The sequence below is a fragment of the Lepidochelys kempii genome, chromosome 9 (genome assembly GCF_965140265.1).
Source record: "Lepidochelys kempii isolate rLepKem1 chromosome 9, rLepKem1.hap2, whole genome shotgun sequence".
Classification (NCBI taxonomy): Eukaryota; Metazoa; Chordata; order Testudines; family Cheloniidae; genus Lepidochelys; species Lepidochelys kempii.
The window spans coordinates 8,171,950-8,192,199 of NC_133264.1; the positions used below are offsets into that span (position 1 = coordinate 8,171,950).

The 20,250-nt window shown below is 60.1% G+C and overlaps 1 protein-coding gene across 1 annotated transcript; it reads left to right on the plus strand.

Annotated features, from left to right (window-relative positions):
- Window positions 1-144: 144 nt before the first annotated feature.
- On the plus strand, window positions 145-19,436 carry PSMD2 (proteasome 26S subunit ubiquitin receptor, non-ATPase 2). The gene is made up of 21 exons (XM_073359208.1): window positions 145-296; window positions 3,558-3,614; window positions 4,580-4,744; window positions 5,254-5,375; window positions 8,043-8,267; window positions 8,590-8,748; window positions 10,062-10,206; window positions 10,574-10,634; window positions 11,764-11,910; window positions 12,800-12,906; window positions 13,481-13,608; window positions 13,688-13,775; window positions 14,269-14,431; window positions 15,762-15,863; window positions 15,940-16,085; window positions 16,557-16,640; window positions 17,157-17,325; window positions 17,888-17,982; window positions 18,182-18,308; window positions 18,662-18,780; window positions 19,101-19,436. The coding sequence occupies exons 1-21, from the start codon at window positions 162-164 to the stop codon at window positions 19,281-19,283; spliced, it is 2,727 nt and encodes a 908-aa protein (XP_073215309.1). The 5' UTR covers window positions 145-161; the 3' UTR covers window positions 19,284-19,436.
- Window positions 19,437-20,250: the final 814 nt, after the last annotated feature.

Below are 20,250 nucleotides of genomic sequence, written 5' to 3' on the forward strand. Positions count from 1 at the left end.
CGCGGGCCCCGCCCCTCGAATAGGGCCCCGCCCACCGCCGCGATCCCCGCCCCTCGGCAGGACGCGGTCACGCGGTGTGGAGTGACTCCCCGCGATTGGTCCCTTTCGGCCCCGCCCCGCGAGCCACCCGGCGCCGGCGCAGTTCGGGGCGCGGCGTCGCGATGGAGGACGGCGGCGGGGGCCAGAGCCGGCAGCAGTCGGGGACCTCGGCGGGGGGCGGCGACGAGAAGCCGGGGGGGCCCTGGACCAAGGACCGGAAGGACCCGGCAGCGCCGGCCGACAAGGAGGAGGAGCTGGTGAGAGCGGGACGCGGCTCCGCCCGGGCTCGGGCGCGGAGCTGAGTCACGCCGGGCCCGGCCCCGGCCCGCCGGTCCCCCCCCCGGCGATACCCCCCCCCGGCCCCGGCCCGCCGGTCCCCCCCCCGGCGATACCCCCCCCCCCCGGCCCCGGCCCGCCGGTCCCCCCCCGGCGATACCCCCCCCCGGCCCCGGCCCGCCGGTCCCCCCCCGGCGATACCCCCCCCCCCCGGCCCCGGCCCGCCGGTCCCCCCCCGGCGATACCCCCCCCCCCCGGCCCCGGCCCGCCGGTCCCCCCCCGGCGATACCCCCCCCCGGCCCCGGCCCGCCGGTCCCCCCCCCGGCGATACCCCCCCCCGGCCCCGGCCCGCCGGTCCCCCCCCCGGCGATACCCCCCCCGGCGATACCCCCCCCGGCCCCGGCCCGCCGGTCCCCCCCCGGCGATACCCCGGCCCCGGCCCGCCGGTCCCCCCCCGGCAATACCCCGCCCCGGCCCCGGCCCGCCGGTCCCCCCCCGGCAATACCCCGCCCCGGCCCCGGCCCGCCGGTCCCCCCCCGGCGATACCCCCCCCGGCCCCGGCCCGCCGGTCCCCCCCCCGGCGATACCCCCCCCGGCCCCGGCCCGCCGGTCCCCCCCCCGGCGATACCCCCCCCTGGTGATACCCGGCCCCGGCCCGCCGGTCCCCCCCCCGGCGATACCCCCCCCGGCCCCGGCCCGCCGGTCCCCCCCGGCCCCGGCCCGCCGGTCCCCCCCGGCCCGGCGATACCCCCTCCGGCCCCGGCCCGCCGGTCCCCCCCGGCCCGGCGATACCCCCTCCGGCCCCGGCCCGCCGGTCCCCCCCCGGCCCGGCGATACCCCCTCCGGCCCCGGCCCGCCGGTCCCCCCCGGCCCGGCGATACCCCCCCCCGGCCCCGGCCCGCCGGTCCCCCCCGGCCCCGGCCCGCCGGTCCCCCCCGGCCCGCCGGTCCGCCGGTCCCCCCCGGCCCGGCGATACCCCCTCCGGCCCCGGCCCGCCGGTCCCCCCCGGCCCGGCGATACCCCCTCCGGCCCCGGCCCGCCGTTCCCCCCCGGCCCGGCGATACCCCCTCCGGCCCCGGCCCGCCGGTCCCCCCCGGCCCGGCGATACCCCCTCCGGCCCCGGCCCGCCGGTCCCCCCAGCCCGCCGGTACCCCCCCTGCTACCGCCCTCCTCCCCGCGCAACACCCCCCGCCGTCCCCGGGTCGCCGATGCCTCCCTGCCACCTCCCCAGGCCGCCGATACCTCCCCTTGTCCCCGGCCTGCTGATACCCCCCTGGCGATTCCTCCTCCGGCATCACCCCCCGATATCTTACACTGTCCCTAGCCCACCGCTACCCCCGCTCTAAAGGCACAGACCCCCCCGCCATACCCATCTGTGGGTAGGGAGCAAGAGGCTCTAGGCGCAGAGCTGGCTATTTATAACTACGGCCCTACGAAATTCATGGTCCATTTTGGTCAATTTCAGCCATAGGATTTTAAAAATAGTTGTCAAGGTTCCTTCCCCACTCTGAACTCTTGGGTACAGATGTGGGGACCTGCATGAAAGACCCCCTAAGCTTATTCTTACCAGCTTAGATTAAAAACTTCCTCAAGGTACCAAGTTTGCCTTGTCCTTGAACTGTATGCTGCCACCACCAAGCGTGTTAAAACAAAAAACAGGGGAAGAGCCCACTTGGAGACGTCTTCCCCCAAAATATCCCCCCAAGCCCTACACCCCCTTTCCTTGGGAAGGCTTGATAAAAATCCTCACTAATTTGTACAGGTGAACACAGATCCAAACCCTTGGATCTTAAGAATAATGAAAAGTCAATCAGGTTCTTAAAAGAAGAATTTTAATTAAAGAAAAGGTAAAAGAATCACCTTTGTAAAATCAGGATGGTAAATACCTTACAGGGTAATCAGATTCAAAACATAGAGAATCCCTCTGGGCAAAACCTAAAGTTACAAAAAGACATACAAACAGGAATATACATTCCATCCAGCACAGTTTATTTTACCAGCCATTAAACAAAGGGAAATCTAACTCATTTCTAGCTAGATTACTTACTAACTAACAGGAGTTCTGAGACTGCCTTCCTCACCTGTTCCCGGCAAAAGCATCATCCAGACAGACAGACTCTTTGTCCCCCCCCGCCCCTCCCCCACCCATTTGAAAGTATCTTGTCTCCTCATTGGTCATTTTGGTCAGGTGCCAGCGAGGTTCTCTTAGCTTCTTAACCCTTTACAGGTGAAAGGGTTTTACCTCTGACCAGGAGGGATTTTATAGCACTGTGTACAGAAAGGTGGTTACCCTTCCCTTTATTTTTATGACAATAGTAAATTTTGTGATTTCAGGGATTTAAATCTGAAATTTCTTGGTGTTGTAATTGTAGGGGTCCTGACCCAAAAAGGAGTGGGGGGGGGGCATGTTGCAAGGTTATTGTAGGGGGCTGTTTACAGTACTACTGCCCTTACTTCTGCATGACTCCTGGCAGTGGTGCTGCCTTCAGAGCTGGGCAGCTGGAGAGCGGTGGCTGCTGGCCGGGAGCCCAGCTCTGAAGGCAGAGTCGCGGCCAGCAGCAGCGCAGAAGAAAGGGTGGCCTGGTATGGTATTGCCACCCTTTCTTCTGATCTGCTGCCTGCAGAGCTGGGCCCTCAGTCAACAGCCGCCGCTCTCCGGCCACCTGGCTCTGAAGGCAGCAACGCAGAAGTAATGGTGGCATTGTGGCACAGATTTCACTGTCTGTGACGTGTTTTTCATGGCCATGAATTTGGTAGGGCCCTATTTATAAGGTTCCTTGGAGGCCACTAGGTGCTGCACTGAACTGGTGAAAGCCATGGTCCCTGCCCACAAGGAGCACAGAGGAGGGCTAAGGAAGGATGAGAGCTGCAGAGCCAGGCTCCCTTTGTGCACAGCTGAGCAGTTGCATTGGTTGTAATGGGCTGAATAATAGTTAGAAGGGGCAGGAACTCTCCAAGCCTGTGGCCGGGAGCAGAGTGTTGGCTCCTGTTGTGCTGTGATGGCTGGGGCTGCCTGAGAGCCAGGCGTCTTGCTGCAGTCAGAAGCACAAAGTGGGGTTGCAAATGAGGTAAAGGCGTGTGCTCCTACAGTCATTGGTTCTGTCAGCTGAGGAGCCTCTTGGACGCACAGCGTGTAACCTGAAGCTCGTGTGTTGGTCCCTCCCCTGGCTGCTGGTATTTTGTGGGGCTGTGGGAAGCTTTCCTCTAGGGCTGATGCCCATTTCTCTGCTCCTTTGTTGCAGTCTGAGGAAGACAAACAACTGCAGGATGAATTGGAGATGCTTGTGGAGCGCTTGGGGGTAAGTTCCCTTCCCCCCTGTGGGCCTGTACCTTTCTCCCCTCAAGTCGCGTCTCTGTGTTAGGCAGCACCCCCAGCCTTTGGGTCCATTCTGGAGGGGCAGTATCAGGATCCCCTCAATATTGGAGCTCCCCTGTTTGAATGGGGGAAGTGGGTGCTGGATGTGAAGCTGTCTGTAAGAGTACAGTCTCCCCTTCCCACCCTCTGATGGCCTGGAAGCAGTGTAAGCCAGTGGCTGGTCTCTGGGTTTTGTGCCTTGGGTTTGGAGATGACAAACCCCATGCTTCACAGGTTGCTGCTTACCTAAGAGATTTTTCTCCCCTGCGTACAACATTCACTCAGTAGTGACTTCACTTCCAATGCAATTGCTGGCCTGTTACAGTCCCCGACCCTCCCAGGAGAAGCACGTTTAGTGCAAGACAACTGCATCTTCTATTAAATGTCTCCTTTCTAGTCCTTACTTTAGGGACCCAGGCTTTCCCTTCGTACCATTACAGCAATTGAGTTTGGCTAAAGTGCCCCTGCTGGGGGGAGAAGGGGCTTCGCTATCAAACCCCTGACTGTAGAAGTAGTTCTTTCCATGAGCCTGACAGAGCCATAGTTTGCCAGCCTCAGATGTATGGGCAAAGCTCACGTACTTCCCCGGATATTTGTGTGAGATGAGACGGTGCAGAGACTTTCAGGCTGCTCTGTGGAGCTGGTCTTTGTTGCAGTTTATTGCAGTGTTTGATGCGTTGTTTGAGCCCAGTATGTGGCCAGTCTGTCCACCAAGCATGTGGCCAAGGAGCCCCCCAGTGATTCACGTTTGGCTGAGTTCCGCAGCACAGTGCCAAAGCTGGTAGAAGCCGGAGTCCTGTACATTTCCACATGAGCTGGCTGGCTGGGCAGGTGTTTGACTGCTGAGCCTGGCTGCCTGTGCTTAGAAGGAACAGGCAGCTGCCACTTCCTGACAGTTTATCCTTGCAGGAGAAGGACACGTCGCTGTATCGCCCCGCCCTGGAGGAGTTGCGTAGGCAGATCCGTTCTTCCACAACCTCCATGACCTCTGTTCCGAAGCCCCTAAAGTTCTTACGGCCTCACTATGGCAAGCTGAAGGAGATCTATGAGAACATGGCTCCTGGAGAGAACAAGGTGGGTGGTTCGCAGCTGCTCGGTGTGGGGCTGGAATCACAGGGCAGGTGGGGATGGCAGTGCAGCAGTCTGGTTGTGTAGCATACAAGTTGACTCTTGCTATCTGTGTGCAAACGGAGGAAAGATTTTGAGATAGCATCAGACTACACAGCACCTGCCACTGAAACGAGCACCGGACAGTAACAAGGTGATCAGGGGCTTGAGCTCTGCCCATGCTGGGGGGATCGAACCCTGCACATGCTGAGTGCATTGCTAAGTGTAACTCTTTGCAGTGATTTGGCAGCACGTGTACAGCTTGTCATGCCGCTAACGTGTTTTGAATCAAACTGCATGCTGGGTGCTGGCCGTGTCCACGTGCTGCAGTGTCCACGTGCCACTCTTCCACACTGAGGGTGCAGGAAGGGGCGTGGTGCTACTTCGCGCTCTGTGCTGTAGGTGCAGCACCTGTGGGCCCTCGGGAGGCTCTGTGGCTGGCATGTGGGTGACTGTCTCAGAACTTTCTCCCACAGCGTTTTGCAGCTGACATAATTTCCGTTCTGGCGATGACCATGAGTGGGGAGCGAGAGTGTCTGAAATACCGGCTAGTGGGGTCCCAGGAGGAGCTGGCATCATGGGGACATGAATATGTCAGGTGAGAAATGGGGCCAGGAATAGGATTCCTAGAAGTCATGTGGAAAAAACTCTACTTGGCTCCATAGTCCACCCCCGGATCGATCCCTACTGTATATGTAATGCGTGATCCAGTCCTGATTAAATGTCCCCTATGATGGGGCTCGTCCCCCATTTCCCTTGGGAAACTGTTCCTCAGGCTGTTTGGTCTGAGTCCAGGGTGATGAGCAAGGTGGGTAGATTTCTCTGACAAGAAGACCTTGATAGTCGGCGGTGCCCATTCTTATCTCGTTCCTTCTAGCTCCAGCCATGTGAATAATATCCCTCCTTTCTGCTTACACCCAGGTACGCCCATGCTGGGATCATTGCTTTCCCAGTTGCCTTGCCAAGCTAGGTAGACTCATCACTTTTAATGATACACCTCTACCCCGATATAACGCGGTCCTCAGGAGACAAAAAATCTCACTGCATTATAGGTGAGACCGCGTTATATTGAACTTGCTTTGCCCCCCCGTTCCTTGTTCCCTGACCGCTCCCTCCACAGACCCTCATCCCTAATCACCCCCAGGACCCCACCCCCTACCCAGCTCCCCTGTACCCTGACTGCTCTGACCCCATCCTCACACCCTGCCCCCTGACAGGCACTCATCGGCAATGGCGGGAAGCGGAGCAACGCAGCCCCAGCCAGCTACAGTCCACCTCCTCCCAGCCACGGCGCTCCGCTTCCCGCCGCCGGTGAGTGCGGGGAGGTTGGAGAAAGGACGCCCCCGTATTCACCTGCGGTGGGAAGCGGAGCGCCGTGGCTGGGAGCTGGCGGAATAGAGCGGGCTGGGCTGCTCTGCTTCCCACCGCCAGTGAGTGCGGGGGGGATCCCTTCCCCCAAACCCCCTCCCCCGAGTGACACGGCTGGGGCTGGGGTGAGGGAAGTGGAGCGAGCTGCTCCCGGCCCCCCGCTAATCCCCCGGGTCACTCTGGAACTGCGGGGCTCCCAAAAGTGCCCCGTCCCACAGCTCCTGCCTCCCAGACCTGGTGCGGGGGGGAGCTCCTGACCTCCCCCAAGACCCTCTGCCCCTTATCCAACTCCTCAGCCCCAGCCTGGCACCCTTTACACGCCACTCAGAGCAGCGTGTCGGAGCTTTACCGCCTTGTATGCGAACCCGTGTTATATCAGGCTAGAGGTGTCCCACACAACCTCCAGCCCCTGGACTGTTTCTGTGGCTTTTCTCTGAACTCCCGCCAACCTGTCAGTATCAGTGTGGTAGTCTGAGGCACAATGCCCCAGACAGTCTCCCCCGTGGCTGTGTAGAATGGGGCTGCCCCCTTCCTGCTCCAGGACTTGAGTCTTCTGGGATGGAGGGGTCCAGAGCTGAGTGCAAGTTCCCAGTGAAGTCTTCTTGCAGCTGTAGAAAGAGGGCCTATGCCCTTCTGGCCTATGCATAAGCATCTCAAAATCATTCTTTTTTTTTTTTAAAGATGAACTTCTTCTTTGTCCATGTCTCCAGTCTCTCTTGGTCTGTTTGTATCGTTTCTCTGTTCTCACTGGTGTTTGCCGCTCCTTTTGATTGAGTATTTGTTTACAAATTTAATGAACTTTTTACTCCCTTCTCTTTCATAAAGAAGGCTGGACCTAACACTGGCCCTGTGTCCCCCTCCCCATACACATTCCCCCTGCACAATATCTGTACTTCACAAAATATTGCATCTGAAGAAGTGGGTTTTTTACTCACGAAAGCTTATGCCCAAATAAATCTGTTAGTCTTTAAGGTGCCACTGGACTCCTTGTTGTTTTTCACAAAATATTAGCATATCATCCTTTCAGCCAGTTTTTAAGAACGTCTGGTTCTGCAGATCAGATTCCCCAAACCATGGGCAGAGTGAAATTGACCTGATTCTTGTCAGTTTGGTGACTGGGGATGGAGGCAGCTGTGAAATAAAGCTTGTAAATTTCACTCTTTTCCTTGTAAAGGGCTGAGCAGCTGCTGAGACCCTAAAGCTGTCCGTCAGCAGGCTCAGGTAGACGGCATTGCATTGGCTCACGTTTAGAAAGTTATTTCCAACCACTAAGATTGGCCACTTTTTTTTTTGACCTAAAGCCTGTCAGGCCAGCTCCCTCCCTGAACAAGTTGAGTGCTTCTTTTGAGCTCTGCCTTAGGATGTTTATGATGTGCACTAGCTGGTGTGTACTGAAGTTCCCCAAGTCTACTGAAAATCTCTGGACTAGGCTGGGGGCTAACGCCCAAGCATTAGAGTGTGGAACCTGTGCTTCCTCACATCCCAGAGACGGTGGAAAATCTGCCCATTTGGATGCCTGCCCCAAAGAGCGTCTGTTTTCACTGGTGTTAACAAAGTCAGTGGGACTGCGTGGGTGCTGCCTGAGGGCTGGGTGTTCAGACATGGATGTTTGTGAGAGAGGGCTGCTGGACTTCAATGACCTATCTGATCTGATTGGGAATCATCTCCTCGAAGGACTGTGAACTATCCAGCAACAGGCGTAACTCAGCCATGATCACCCCCCTTCCCAGGATTTAGCCCCTTGTGGGCTGTTGCTCTGTTCAGACGAGGGCACGCAGCTTCTGTTGGGCACTGCAGGGATCGCAGCCCTGTAGGAGAAGTGGTGCTGTAGCCGTCTTGCCCTCAGCCCAGGTTGTTGCTTTGTGTTATGATGGTCTCTTTCCCTTTGCCCCCACAGACACCTGGCGGGCGAGGTTGCTAAGGAATGGCAGGAGGTTGATGAGGCTGACAAGGCCCAGAGGGAAATGCTGCTGACCCTGGTGAAGGAGATTGTGCCCTACAACATGGCCCACAATGCAGAGCATGAAGCCTGTGACCTGCTGATGGAGATTGAGCAGATGGACATGCTAGAGAAATATATTGACGACAACGCCTACTCCAAAGTCTGCCTCTACCTGACCAGGTGAGGGAGTTGGGCTGCTCTGTGATGGGGATTGGCCCTTTGCAGTTTGAGCTCTGCCTGTCCTATTGAAAGCTGAAAACGACCCTTATGGGGTGCAGGAGTCCCTGAGTAGATGGGAGCGTGCCATGATTGCTGGAATGCTTCCCGCTCCAGGTGACTGGGAGAGTTTGATACAGCTATGCTATGAGAGTGAGCTGCTGGCTGGAGCATGCAGGGCTCTGTACACTGGCCCAGATCTAGCCCAAGGCTGAGCAGTAAGACCTGTCTGTTGCTGGTCTCAGTAGCAGCTGGACTTACCTTCTCCTGTGTCTCCTTCCCGAAGCTGTGTGAGCTACGTCCCTGAACCCGAGAACTCAGCCCTCCTCCGCTGTGCCCTGGGAATCTTCCGCAAGTTTAGCCGCTACCCGGAAGCCCTGCGCCTGGCCCTCATGCTGAACGACATGGAGCTGGTGGAGGACATCTTCACCTCCTGCAAAGACGTGTAGGTGGAGATTGGCTTTTCAGAGCTGGGGTCCTGCTCGGGGTGGGAGTTGCGGTAGACCAGCCTTTGCCTTGTCATGGGGTACAAATCCTACCGCCTCCAGGTCCCCTCTCCTAGGCCAGGCCAGGAGCCACTGGGTGATAGCGCTGCCTGAGGGGACTGGAGTGCTGTGGATGAGTCTGGGGTCTCGGTTCATCTTGTAGCATGAGAGGTGGCTTCATCATTAAAACAACCATCACAACTGGCACTAACTGGTCCCTTGCTGGCAGCGTCAGCAGAGAGACCAAGGACCAAATGGGCCAGGGTTACTGGCTCCCCTGCAGCTTGCCCAAGAAGGCCCCTCTGTTGGCAGTCCTGTGGTGGGCAGGCTTGCCCGCCTGCTGCCCAGGCTTTACTTGTTCAGGGCATTGACCTCTAAGGCTGCTGATCTGGTGGAACCCCCTTGTCCTGCCCCTGTGGGCGTTGGACTGAAACTTGAGCCTTCTCCCTGACCGCTGAGGATGGGGCAAGAAATGAGCTTGATTAGCGTCACCTACACTAGAAGAGTGAGACTCATCATCCCCCTCTAGTCGGATGATAAGAATCTACTACAGCTGCTGACAAAGGGAGTTACTCTTGTAGCTCAAGCAGCAGAGACGTAAGCTTTTAGTCTTGGCGTTCCCATGCTCCAGCTCTGTTGACAGGCCTGGTGGGTTGGCTGTACCATGGTTCCAGGTACGGAGAGTGGATGGCGGGACGCCCCCGCCGTGGTGCTGTCCTCCTTCTGGTACTCTGCCCTGGCCCTGTTTGCTGCCTCCGCTGGGCCGATTCTGAAGGGCTAAGCTTCAGCAGCTTTGCTGGGAGGGGGCACAGCAGCTGCTCTCTTGGCTGGTCCCTGCGTGCCCCTGGAATGGGAACCTCCTCCCAGGCCGGCGTGGCAGCCACGGCTCTGCCACGCAGGCGAGTGGGCAGGAAGCAGACAGGAGTTCCTGATGTAGGCGCCGTCTCCGGGCCTGACACAAAGCTGACTGGGAAGTTCCCTTTGACCTCTAGAGCAAGATCCTACCACATTGCAGGGTCACAGCTTGACCCAGCCCCTGATGCCATCACATCTCCCTCTGTCTTGTGATCTAGGAGCTGCTCTTGGGAATTTGGGAGGATGGGAGAGCCATGGGCAGCCTGACCGGCTGGGTTTCCTCAGGTGGGGTCGGGTCTGTTTGAGGGGAGAAAGGAGCTGTACTGAGAGTACTCCAGCAGGTCTGTGCCAAGGGGAGGGGAGCTCAGGTCCTCACTGCCCGGCATTGACTCTCTCTCTCCCCCCCTCGCCGGCACAGGGTCATCCAGAAGCAGATGGCCTTCATGCTGGGTCGCCACGGCGTCTTCCTGGAGCTAAATGAGGACGTGGAGGAGTACGAGGACCTCACCGAGATCATGTCCAACGTCCAGCTCAACAGTAACTTCCTGGCCTTGGCCAGAGAGGTGAGGTGCCCGGCCTTCCAGCAAGCTGGGGCGGGGTGAGGAGAAGGCTCAGGGCTGTACCAAGGTCCCCAACCGCTGGGAGCTGGCACAGAGGCCAGGCTGCCCTCAAACTGGGGCTCTTCGGGGGAGCAGATTCATCCAGGTCTGACTCGTATGGGGGGTGTTTGTGCGTCTGGTCTCCCCCCACTCCCAATCCGTGCTTGGTCACCTCAGGAAGAGCCCCGGTGTACTGACCCTGTGCACGGCAAGGAGCAGGCTGCAGAGGGCTTGGGCTGTTGCTGCCATTCGCAATGTCCCTTCAGAGGGGCTGTGAGCATGGCTGGTTTGGCTGGGGAGGTGACTTCCTCCTCTCTCCCCCTCTTTGCAGCTGGACATAATGGAGCCCAAAGTGCCAGATGACATTTACAAAACACACCTGGAAAATAACCGTAAGCGAAAGCTGCATTTCCTCCTGCTTGGGGCTGGGGTGCTGCTGAGCGCAGCCTTAGCCAAGTTGGCCGCCTTGTCCTAGAGCAGGGGCAGGCAAACTACTGCCCACAGGCCACATCCGGCCCGTGGGACCGTCCTGCCCAGCCCCTGAGCTCCTGATCTGGGAGGCTGTCACCACTCCCCCGCAGCCATGCCACCACGTGGCACAATGCTCTGGGCGGCGGGGCTGCAGAGCCCGGCCTGACCCGGTGCTCTGTGTGATGCGGCTGCCTCTCCTTGTGCAGCTGTGCTGCCAGCCACTGGTGCTTCAGGCAGCGCAGTAAGGGGGTGGGGAGGGGGGTGGGGGGGGGAGTTTGGATAGAGGGCGGGGGAGTTCAGGGGGTGGTCAGGGGCGTGGATAAGGGTCGGGACGGTCAGAGGGCGGGGAACGGGGCTTGAACGGGGCAGGGCCCTGCGTGTGAGGGCAGTCAGGAAGGAGAGGAGGGGTTGGATGGGGTGGCGGGTGGTCAGGGGACAGGGAGCAGGGGGTGTGGATGAGGCAGGGGTCCTGGTGGGGGGCAGTCAGGAAGGGGGGGTTTGAATGGGGTGGAAGGGGGCAGTTAGGGGCGAGGGGTCCGGGGGTGGTCAAGGAGAAGGGGTGGGTGGATGGGGCAGGGTTCCGGGGAGGGGGCAGTCAAGAGGCGAGAAGCTGGGGGGTAAGATAGGGGGCAGGGGCCGGGCCATGCATGGCTGTTTGGGGAGGCACAGTCTCCCCTAACCGGCCCTCTATACAATTTCAGAAACCCGATGTGGCCCTCAGGCCAAAAAGTTTACCCGCCCCCGTCCTAGAGCATGCGGGCATCTGGCCTTTCGTGTGTCAGGACAGGCCCATCTACAGTTGCAGCCCCAGGGGTGCACTGTCTATGCAGCACCCTGCTGTGTTGCGCTGAATTGGCTCGGACTCCTTGGCCATTCCCGGAGGCTTAGCAGGGTGGGGAGGGTAAAGGATTCTCCAGGATCAGGCGCTCAGATGTTCAGGGCCCTACTGAGGAGGGCCGGGCATGGGGAGATGCTCCCGAGCTCTGTGGGCCTGGCGAAGCCGCGTTGTGATGCTCTGCCCAGCCCACTCCGTGGTTTCTGCTTCCTCAGGGTTTGGCGGCAGCGGCTCCCAGGTGGACTCTGCGCGGATGAACCTGGCCTCGTCCTTCGTGAATGGTTTTGTGAATGCAGCTTTCGGGCAGGACAAGCTGCTGACGGATGACGGCAATAAGTGGCTGTACAAAAACAAGGATCACGGTGAGCCGGGCAGGACAGGGCGGTTGGACTCTCGCTGCCGCTGGGACTGGGCCCTGCAGAAGGTTTTCCAAATGGCAGCTTGTGTCTGGCAGTGTCCGGCAGCTTTTCCAAGGGATGCTCCTTATGTTCCCTGAGCCCCATGCCTGGAACTCCTGATCCAGCTTCTCTGCCCCTATGTCCTCGCTTCTGTGGGTTAAATCACCAATCCTGCTGGCTCGTGCCTGCAACTCCCAGGGCCCCCTGATCCTAATGGGGAGAGCGCCCTGCAGGGGTCACACCAGCTGTCAGCCACGTGTGAACTTGAATGTAGAATGGTGGAGTTGGGGAGTGTGCTGTAACTCATGGGGACTACATATCCTCCCGCATGCAGCATTCCAGTTGGCCCTGATTTGCCAGGCTGCACTGCATGCTGGGGCCTGGAGTCTTCGCAGGCCACCTCTCTGGTTATAGATGAAGGCAGCTTGTTTTGCAGGCCAGCACGCCTGCCTGTTTCCCCCATACATCTCTTCCCAGGCCCTGCCTGGAGGTCTCAAACGCCGCCTTCACATGGAGTCAAGGCCAAACTGCTCCAGCAGCGTGTGATGGAGGAATTGGCCCTTATGGAGTATCCAGACTGACTGTCTGGGAGAATGGAGCTGCCACTGAACGTGCTGCAGAGCTCTGTGCCCCTCTGTCCCCGGGGCTGATCCCTGATTGGGCCCCCCCAAAGGCAGCAGAGGGAAACCAAGGCTGCAGAAAGAGCTGAATGCCCCAGTGGAAGTGCCCAGCATGTTAGGAATAGGGGATGGGCAAGGGAAAGGAGCCACAGGGGAACCCCAGCTCCCGTCTCGGGGCGTGGGGCCAGGTCGTGATTCCAAGTCTGACGTGGGGGCTTCTCCTTGTGCTGCAGGTATGCTGAGCGCTGCAGCCTCGCTGGGGATGATCCTGCTGTGGGACGTGGATGGGGGGCTGACGCAGATCGACAAGTACCTGTACTCCTCCGAGGACTACATTAAGGTGGGCGGTGCTGCTCGGGGCCCGGGCTAAGGTGCAACCCCACTGGCCATGGAGCCATGGCTCACATGCTGGCACGCCTGGTGGCGTAGCTGCATGGGCCAGACCTGCCAGGGACAAGAGTACCAACCTCAGGCCGCCCAGCTGAGTGCTTCACCCCATCTGAGAACTGCAACATTGTTCTCCTCCTCTCTGGGTCCTGACTGGTGATCGGCGCCACAGTGCTCCCTGGCTGAAGCTTGGCTCATTGAGATTCACTACGGGGCCCCCTTGGGCCTAGATTCACTAGGGGGCCCTTGATGCCCCTGTTAATGCAGAGGCATGACCTTTGGAGACTACAAGTCCCAGCAGGCAATGCACCTGAGCTGGTCCCGATGGAGCATTGCATGATGGGGCTTGTAGTTCCCCCAGGCTGCACCTCTGTGTGGGTTATGACCAAGGCAACCTGCCTGCTTTCGTGTGATTTGGGTGTAGCCCTGTGGGTAGACCTTGTTGCGTGTGGTGCAATAACTGCATGTGCCAGCTGTCCCCAAGGCAGCCCCATGATGGTCTGGCTGATGGTGCCTTTATTCTGCAGTCGGGAGCCCTGCTCGCTTGTGGCATTGTGAACTCAGGGGTGAGGAACGAGTGCGACCCTGCCCTCGCGCTGCTGTCTGACTACGTCCTCCACAACAGCAACACCATGAGGATCGGCGCCATCTTTGGGTAAGGGCCTGCCCAGCAGCCCCCACTCCCTCTGCTGGGCGGCTCCTGTGACTAATGCTCCTTTGGGGTTCTGTTGCAGACTGGGGCTGGCCTATGCTGGGTCCAACCGGGAAGACGTTTTGACTCTGCTGCTCCCCGTGATGGGAGACTCCAAGTCCAGCATGGAGGTGAGGGCTCCGGCCAGGCCAGCGCGCTGATCTCGGCATGGGAGAGGGTCAATGGCATCATGGGCGGAGGCGGGAGTATGGACACTGGCTCCAACCCGAGCTCTGGCCCCGCCTCTCAGCAGCTCTCCAGCATGGGTGGAGGGTAGCGGTGATAAAGGGCAGGTGGGGGCCACGGGTCCTTGAGCTGCAGCTCCTTGGGATACCCTGCGAAATGGGACCTGACAGCGTCTCCCCGCCAGTCTGTGGGAGTGCATGGTCTCCGGAGACCTCTGGGTCTCCACGCGAGTCCTCAGACCCTCCGCTGCCCAGGCATTGAGGTTGCTTCACATACTCAGCTCCAGTTGCTTCTGGCTGTTTCTGCCCCCGGTTCCTCTCCCCTGCCCCAGCCCAGAGGCTGCTCCCAGTGTGAGCCTCTCTGAGCTGTCCGCGAAAGGCTCTGGGGTGCAGGCAGGGGTTACTTGCTGAGCTCAGCTCTCCCTCCTTCCCGCCCCAGGTGGCCGGCGTGACGGCCCTGGCCTGCGGCATGATAGCTGTGGGCTCGTGCAACGGGGACGTCACCTCCACCATCCTCCAGACCATCATGGAGAAATCGGAGACTGAGCTGAAGGACACCTACGCCAGGTGGCTGCCACTCGGCCTGGGCCTTAACCACCTGGGTAAGGAAGGGCTCAGGGCTCAGCAGATGTGCGCATGGTGGCAGGGGTGGAGCGGGCTTTTGTGGAGCCAGGGATGACCTAGGGGCTGTGGCAAGGTGGGCGTGGCCTTTCCCACCTCACCAGGTGTCACGGAGTGCCCCGGGCGATACTCTGGATCTGCTCCCTACGAAGCCAGTCAGGACTCTGGGGAAGTCTCCTCTCTGGGAGCAGCCTGTCTGCAGGGCAAGAAGCTCACACGGTTTCCACCTTCCTGGGTCTGACCTTGGAGCATTTAGCATCCTCTGCCCCTCTGCGCTTCCCACAGTGAGTCCGCCCAGGCGGGGTCCTGGGGAAGCCAGAGGGTCCTGCTCCCCAACGCCACAGTCAGACGTGACTCTCAGCCAGCCAGTAAAACAGAAGGTTTATTAGATGACAGGAACATGGTCTAACACAGAGCTTGTAGGTGCAGAGAACAGGACCCCTCAGCTGGGTCCATTTTGAGGGGCAGTGAGCCAGACAACCACGTCTGCACTTCACTCCACATACCCAACCAGCCTAAACTGACTTATCCTCCACCCCCTCCTCCTCTGGGCTTTGTCCCTTTCCCGGGCCAGGAGGTCACCAGATTCCTTTGTTCTCCAACCCTTCAGCTCTCACCTTGCAGGGGGGAAGGGCCCAGGCCATCCGTTGCCAGGAAACAGAGTGTCGGCCATTTATGTAACCTGGCCCTTTGCTCTGCAACAGTTACACCCCCTTAGCCCACCACCTAGAGACTTAAGAAATGCATAGGGGAAACTGAGGCACCCCTACAGTATTCAGAAGAAACCTTAAGAACAGTGCCACGTCGTCACACCAAGGCACTGTCACTGTCTGAGCCTGTTCTCGGGGCTCAGAGTGCTGGGCAGGGGCTCCTGGCTGACCTGAGGGGGTAGCGCTATAGATAAGGGACTCCACCTTTTGCCCACAGGGTGGTTCATGAAATCTTTGCTCTGTGGCCCATTGTGTCCCATAATCCTTTGCAGCTGCCAAGGACTGGCATTGGGTTCTGAGAGGCAGCAGTGGGAGGTGCTATGGGCGCTGGGGCTGGTGTACCAGTTAGAGATGGGTGCTGGAGGGAGGTGGGGGGTGGAAGTCCCATTTGTTGCAGGATCTGGAATGTTCTTAGCAGGTCCAGCCATGCCCCATGTGCGCACTGCACCCCCCGATGGAGAAACACCGGTGCTGCTCAGGACCCTGCTGGCTAGGGACGCTCATTGAGGAGCTTGGGACTTGCTGATTTGAGCCTTGTGTGTGTCAGCAGCGGACCCGGGGCTGTGCCGTTTTAACGGGTTGCCCTGTGCTCTCTCGGCAGGGAAGGGGGAGGCCATCGAGGCTATCCTGGCAGCGCTGGAGGTGGTGTCGGAGCCCTTCCGCAGCTTTGCCAACACGTTGGTCGATATCTGCGCCTATGCGGGTGAGTCTCTGGCCAGCTTGGCTGGGGGGTGGGCTGGGCCAGTGCTCAGAGTCACCATAGTCCCTCCGTCCCTCAGGCTCGGGGAACGTGTTGAAGGTGCAGCAGCTGCTCCACATCTGCAGTGAGCACTTTGACACCAAGGAGAAGGAGGAGGACAAGGAGAAGAAGGACAAGAAGGAAAAGGACAAGAAGGAGAGCTCGGCTGACATGGGCGCCCACCAGGTGGGACGGGCAGGAGGGAGCCCAGCGGGGGCGGGCCTGGGCAGACGAGCCCCATTGCTCGGACCCTTTCCTGGTGGGGAGACCCCAGGCTCCACTGGGGATCTCTCTTGGCCCTACTGGATTTGTGGGAGGGGGACAGGCCTGCAGCAGAACTGCCCACTGTCTGAACCTGCCAGTGCTGGCGGTTGCCAAAGGCAGCTCCCTGGACTGGAGATGAGAGCTTTCCAGAGGGGTCGAGTGGGCTGGGCAGGGTGGGGTCGCGGTAGCATGGATGCCTGCTCCCCAAAGGGAGCTGTACTAGAAGGGCCCAACGTGGAGCCATTCATATTGGGAGGTTGATTCGGGAGAGAACCATCTTCCTGGGGGAAGGGGGACCAAACCCTGCTCTGGTTTGGTCCCATGTGGCCTGGGGAGCCTGTGGCAGGGGGGTTACGGAGCGCCCCGGCCAGTTCTCCATCTCCTCTCCTGCAGGGCGTAGCAGTGCTGGGGATCGCGCTCATCGCCATGGGGGAGGAGATCGGCGCTGAGATGGCTCTGCGCACGTTCGGCCACCTGGTGAGTGATGCTGCGGGGCGGAGGCCTCTGCCTTGGGGGCTGCGGGGCACGGCGCCCCATGGCAGGGTGAGGGAGGTGCCCGGAGCTGAGCCGAATGCTAGCGAAGGGCTCGGTGCGATGGAGCTCGATCCGGGCTGTGAAGGGGACACGCAGACGGGAGCAGGCACGGGACCGTGTGGGGAGCGCCAAGCTGGGGCGCTGCCCTCCAACCAACTGCTTAACCCTCTGCCCCACTCCCGGCAGGCTGGGGCCGTGTCCGCTCAGGGGGAGGCCATTGCTTCTCTGGTCCCCTGGATCCGGTCTGGAAGCTGCAGCACCAGAGGGCCCCGATGGGCTTTTCCTTTGCTGCAGCCCTGGGGCAGTTCCAGAAACGGTTAGTGGCTGTAAGTCCCTGACTCGTGAGTGGATTCAGGGATGGGGAGAATGGCCTGGGCCAGGCAGTGTGGGAGTGACTGGCACTGGGTATAGTCCCTTGCCCTGGCGGCTAATAATGTCTCCCTCCTCCTCTTTGTGCAGCTGAGGTATGGGGAGCCCACCCTGCGCCGAGCCGTGCCCCTCGCCCTGGCGCTCATCTCCGTCTCCAATCCGCGCCTCAACATCCTCGACACCCTCAGCAAGTTCTCCCACGATGCTGACCCCGAGGTCTCCTACAACTCCATCTTTGCCATGGGCATGGTGGGCAGTGGTAAGGGCTGCGTGGGCCCGGGGGTGCCGAGTGGGAGGTGGGCCGGTGATGGAGTTTGCTTCTTGGGACACGCCCCCATCGTCCAGGCTGCCTTCAAGGGCTTCCTTGTCTGAGCACAGCAGCTGGCGTCTCGGCTCGTGGTGCCAGCGGGACGGGGAAGGGCTGAATAGCTTCGGTGCCTCTTCCAACGGCTGCATGAAATTGGCTGCCCTCGCCTGGCCACCTGTTCCTGGCTGGCAAGAGCCTTACTGTCAACTAGGTCGCTGGTCAGATACTGCCAGCCTCTGCTGGGTGAGGTTGGGAAGGGCCCAGGGGAGCTGGGCCTGCTGGAAGCAGCAGGGCAGGATCTCTGGGGGTTGGGGGGTGGCTAATGGGCGCATGTGCCCTGAAGCTGTCAAATGCAGCGTGTGGGTTCTGCCAGCTGGGGGGCTGCATGTGGCCCAGCACCCTGGGAGAGACTCTGTCCTGCGTTGGCTGGGAGGGAAGTTGGATGCTTGTTCCCAGCCTAGGATTTGTGCCTGTTGCCAGGGCTTCCCGCTCACCCCGTTTCTCCTGTTTGCAGGCACCAACAATGCCCGGCTGGCCGCCATGCTGAGGCAGCTGGCCCAGTACCATGCCAAAGACCCAAACAACCTCTTCATGGTGCGGCTGGCCCAGGTGACTACCGGAGCGGCTGGCCCTGGTTCTCTGGGGTGGGTGGGGGTTCTGGTGCTCTGAGCGCTTTCCAGCTGCGTCCTGCCCCAGGGGTCAGCTGGACTGATCAGTGAGAGGTGTGCCTGGGGCATCGCTGCCAGGTCTCATGCCATCCTCTGCTCTTGAGCCCCCTCCGCTCACGTGCTCTTTGCTTGCTGTGCAGGGTCTGACCCACCTTGGGAAGGGGACGCTCACCCTGTGTCCCTACCACAGCGACCGGCAGCTGATGAGCCAGGTGGCTGTCGCGGGGCTGCTGACCGTCCTAGTGTCCTTCCTGGATGTGCGCAACAGTGAGTACCTGTGTGTCTGATCCTCCTGGAGAGGAGGGAGACGGCAGCCGGCCCCTCAGGCAGGCTCCTGGGACCAAAGGGAGGTTATTCCAGGGTGCGGGTGGGGCAGATGGCTGCTCCCAGCCCCAGGGAATCCCCTGCTGTGTTGGCTGCTGGCAGGCTCTCCTAACAGGCAGGCTGACTTGCCTTTCGCTCATGGAGGTGGATGGGCAGGGCCATGCCTGCGATCTTGGTACTGAGGCTGCTGAGGCCTGTTGGGCTGCCTTGCCATGGCAGGTGGCAGCAGCCAGGCGACCAAGAGCTCACTTTGGACTGAGCCTTGGGGCCCTAACGTGCCTTCTCTCTCCCCCTAGTCATCCTGGGCAAATCCCACTACGTTCTGTACGGGCTGGTGGCTGCCATGCAGCCGCGCATGCTGGTGACTTTTGACGAGGAGCTGCGGCCTCTGCCAGTGTCGGTCAGGGTGGGGCAGGTAAGGAGGCAGGGTCCCTCAGAAATATGGCTGGGGAGGGGTCCCTTCATCAGTGCGGGATCTGGCTAGAGGGTGACGTGGCAGGTGAGTTTATTGAGCAGATTGAGTGGGGCCATTCTGAGGTCCCTGGGCTGGATGGGGACGTGGGTCTGTTTCCTCCCAGGAGCTGCTGGGTCAGTGCAGAGGCCTTGATGGCTCATGCCAGTGATGAAGCCTCGCCAGCGCCTGTCCTGGCTTCTGGGCCCCGGACTTCGGCGGGTGATACATGGTATCCGGGCTGCCTCTGTGCCCTCAGCTCTAACCTCTCGCCTCCTGTCTAGGCTGTAGACGTGGTGGGCCAGGCGGGCAAACCGAAGACAATCACTGGCTTCCAGACGCACACAACGCCGGTGCTGCTGGCGCACGGTGAGCGGGCAGAGCTGGCCACAGAGGAACATCTGCCAGTCACCCCCATCCTTGAGGGTTTCGTCATCCTGCGCAAAAACCCCAGCTATGATGTCTGAGCTGACATGGGGCGGGATCAGGGGGAGACAGCATTGGGCAGTGCCTGGAGGGGGCAGGCGCTGGGCATCACACTCGGGGAGAGGGGCCCAACTCCCCACTTAGTGGTTTTGTTACTGAAATTGCTGATTTAAAAAATAAACTTGAGAGAGAGATTGGTGCTGCTCATTGTTTCCTCTGGAAGCAGCATGTGCGGGTGGGGGCCTGGTCCCCTCTGTCCTGGACTACAGACAGGTGGCTGAGTAATGGCTGGTGCCTTGCCAGGGGGCTGTAGTATCTATCTCTAGCTATGCTCCGTGTAAGGGGCAGTGAGCAGTGGATGTGATGGCTCAAGGCCCAGTGGTTCTCCCCCTTTCCAAGCTAGACAAACTCAAAGGGGGTTGGGAGGGGGATTAACCACTGGACCAGCTCACTGAGGGGTGGGTGGATTCTCCATTGCCTGGAGTCTTTGCAGGGCGACCTGGTACCTTTCTGCCTTGCTTCGGTGCAGGGGTGTCAGACTTGGACGGAGGAGAGTGCCAGGGCCCCTTGTTAATTCTAAGCCATGATGTGCACTCAGGACTCTGAACTCCCCCGGTGCACACAGACCGACACCCCAGTTGCTTTGAACTGCCATGGGTTGGGTAGGTGAGAGCAGGGTGCTGACACTGGGTGGAGCGGGAGAGGTTTCCTCATTTATCCCCTTTCTGGACCTCTAAGATATGTATGTCCCAGGCACTGCTTGTCGCGGGGCCAGGAATGGCGAGGGGCAGTGGGTGCCCTTGGCCCCATGGAGCTGGTGCTGCCTGACAGTGCTGGGTGGGGGCTGCACAGGGCCAGTTTGCGCTTTTCCCTCCACCTTCCCTTTGGAGCACACAGCGGGGCTGCGCTCTTGGCTGATCCCAGCCCAAGGCACCCCGAAGAGCATCTCAATCTAAAGATGGCCTGAGATGAATGAAGGTGGGGTTCAGGGTGGCAGAAATGGGGGCT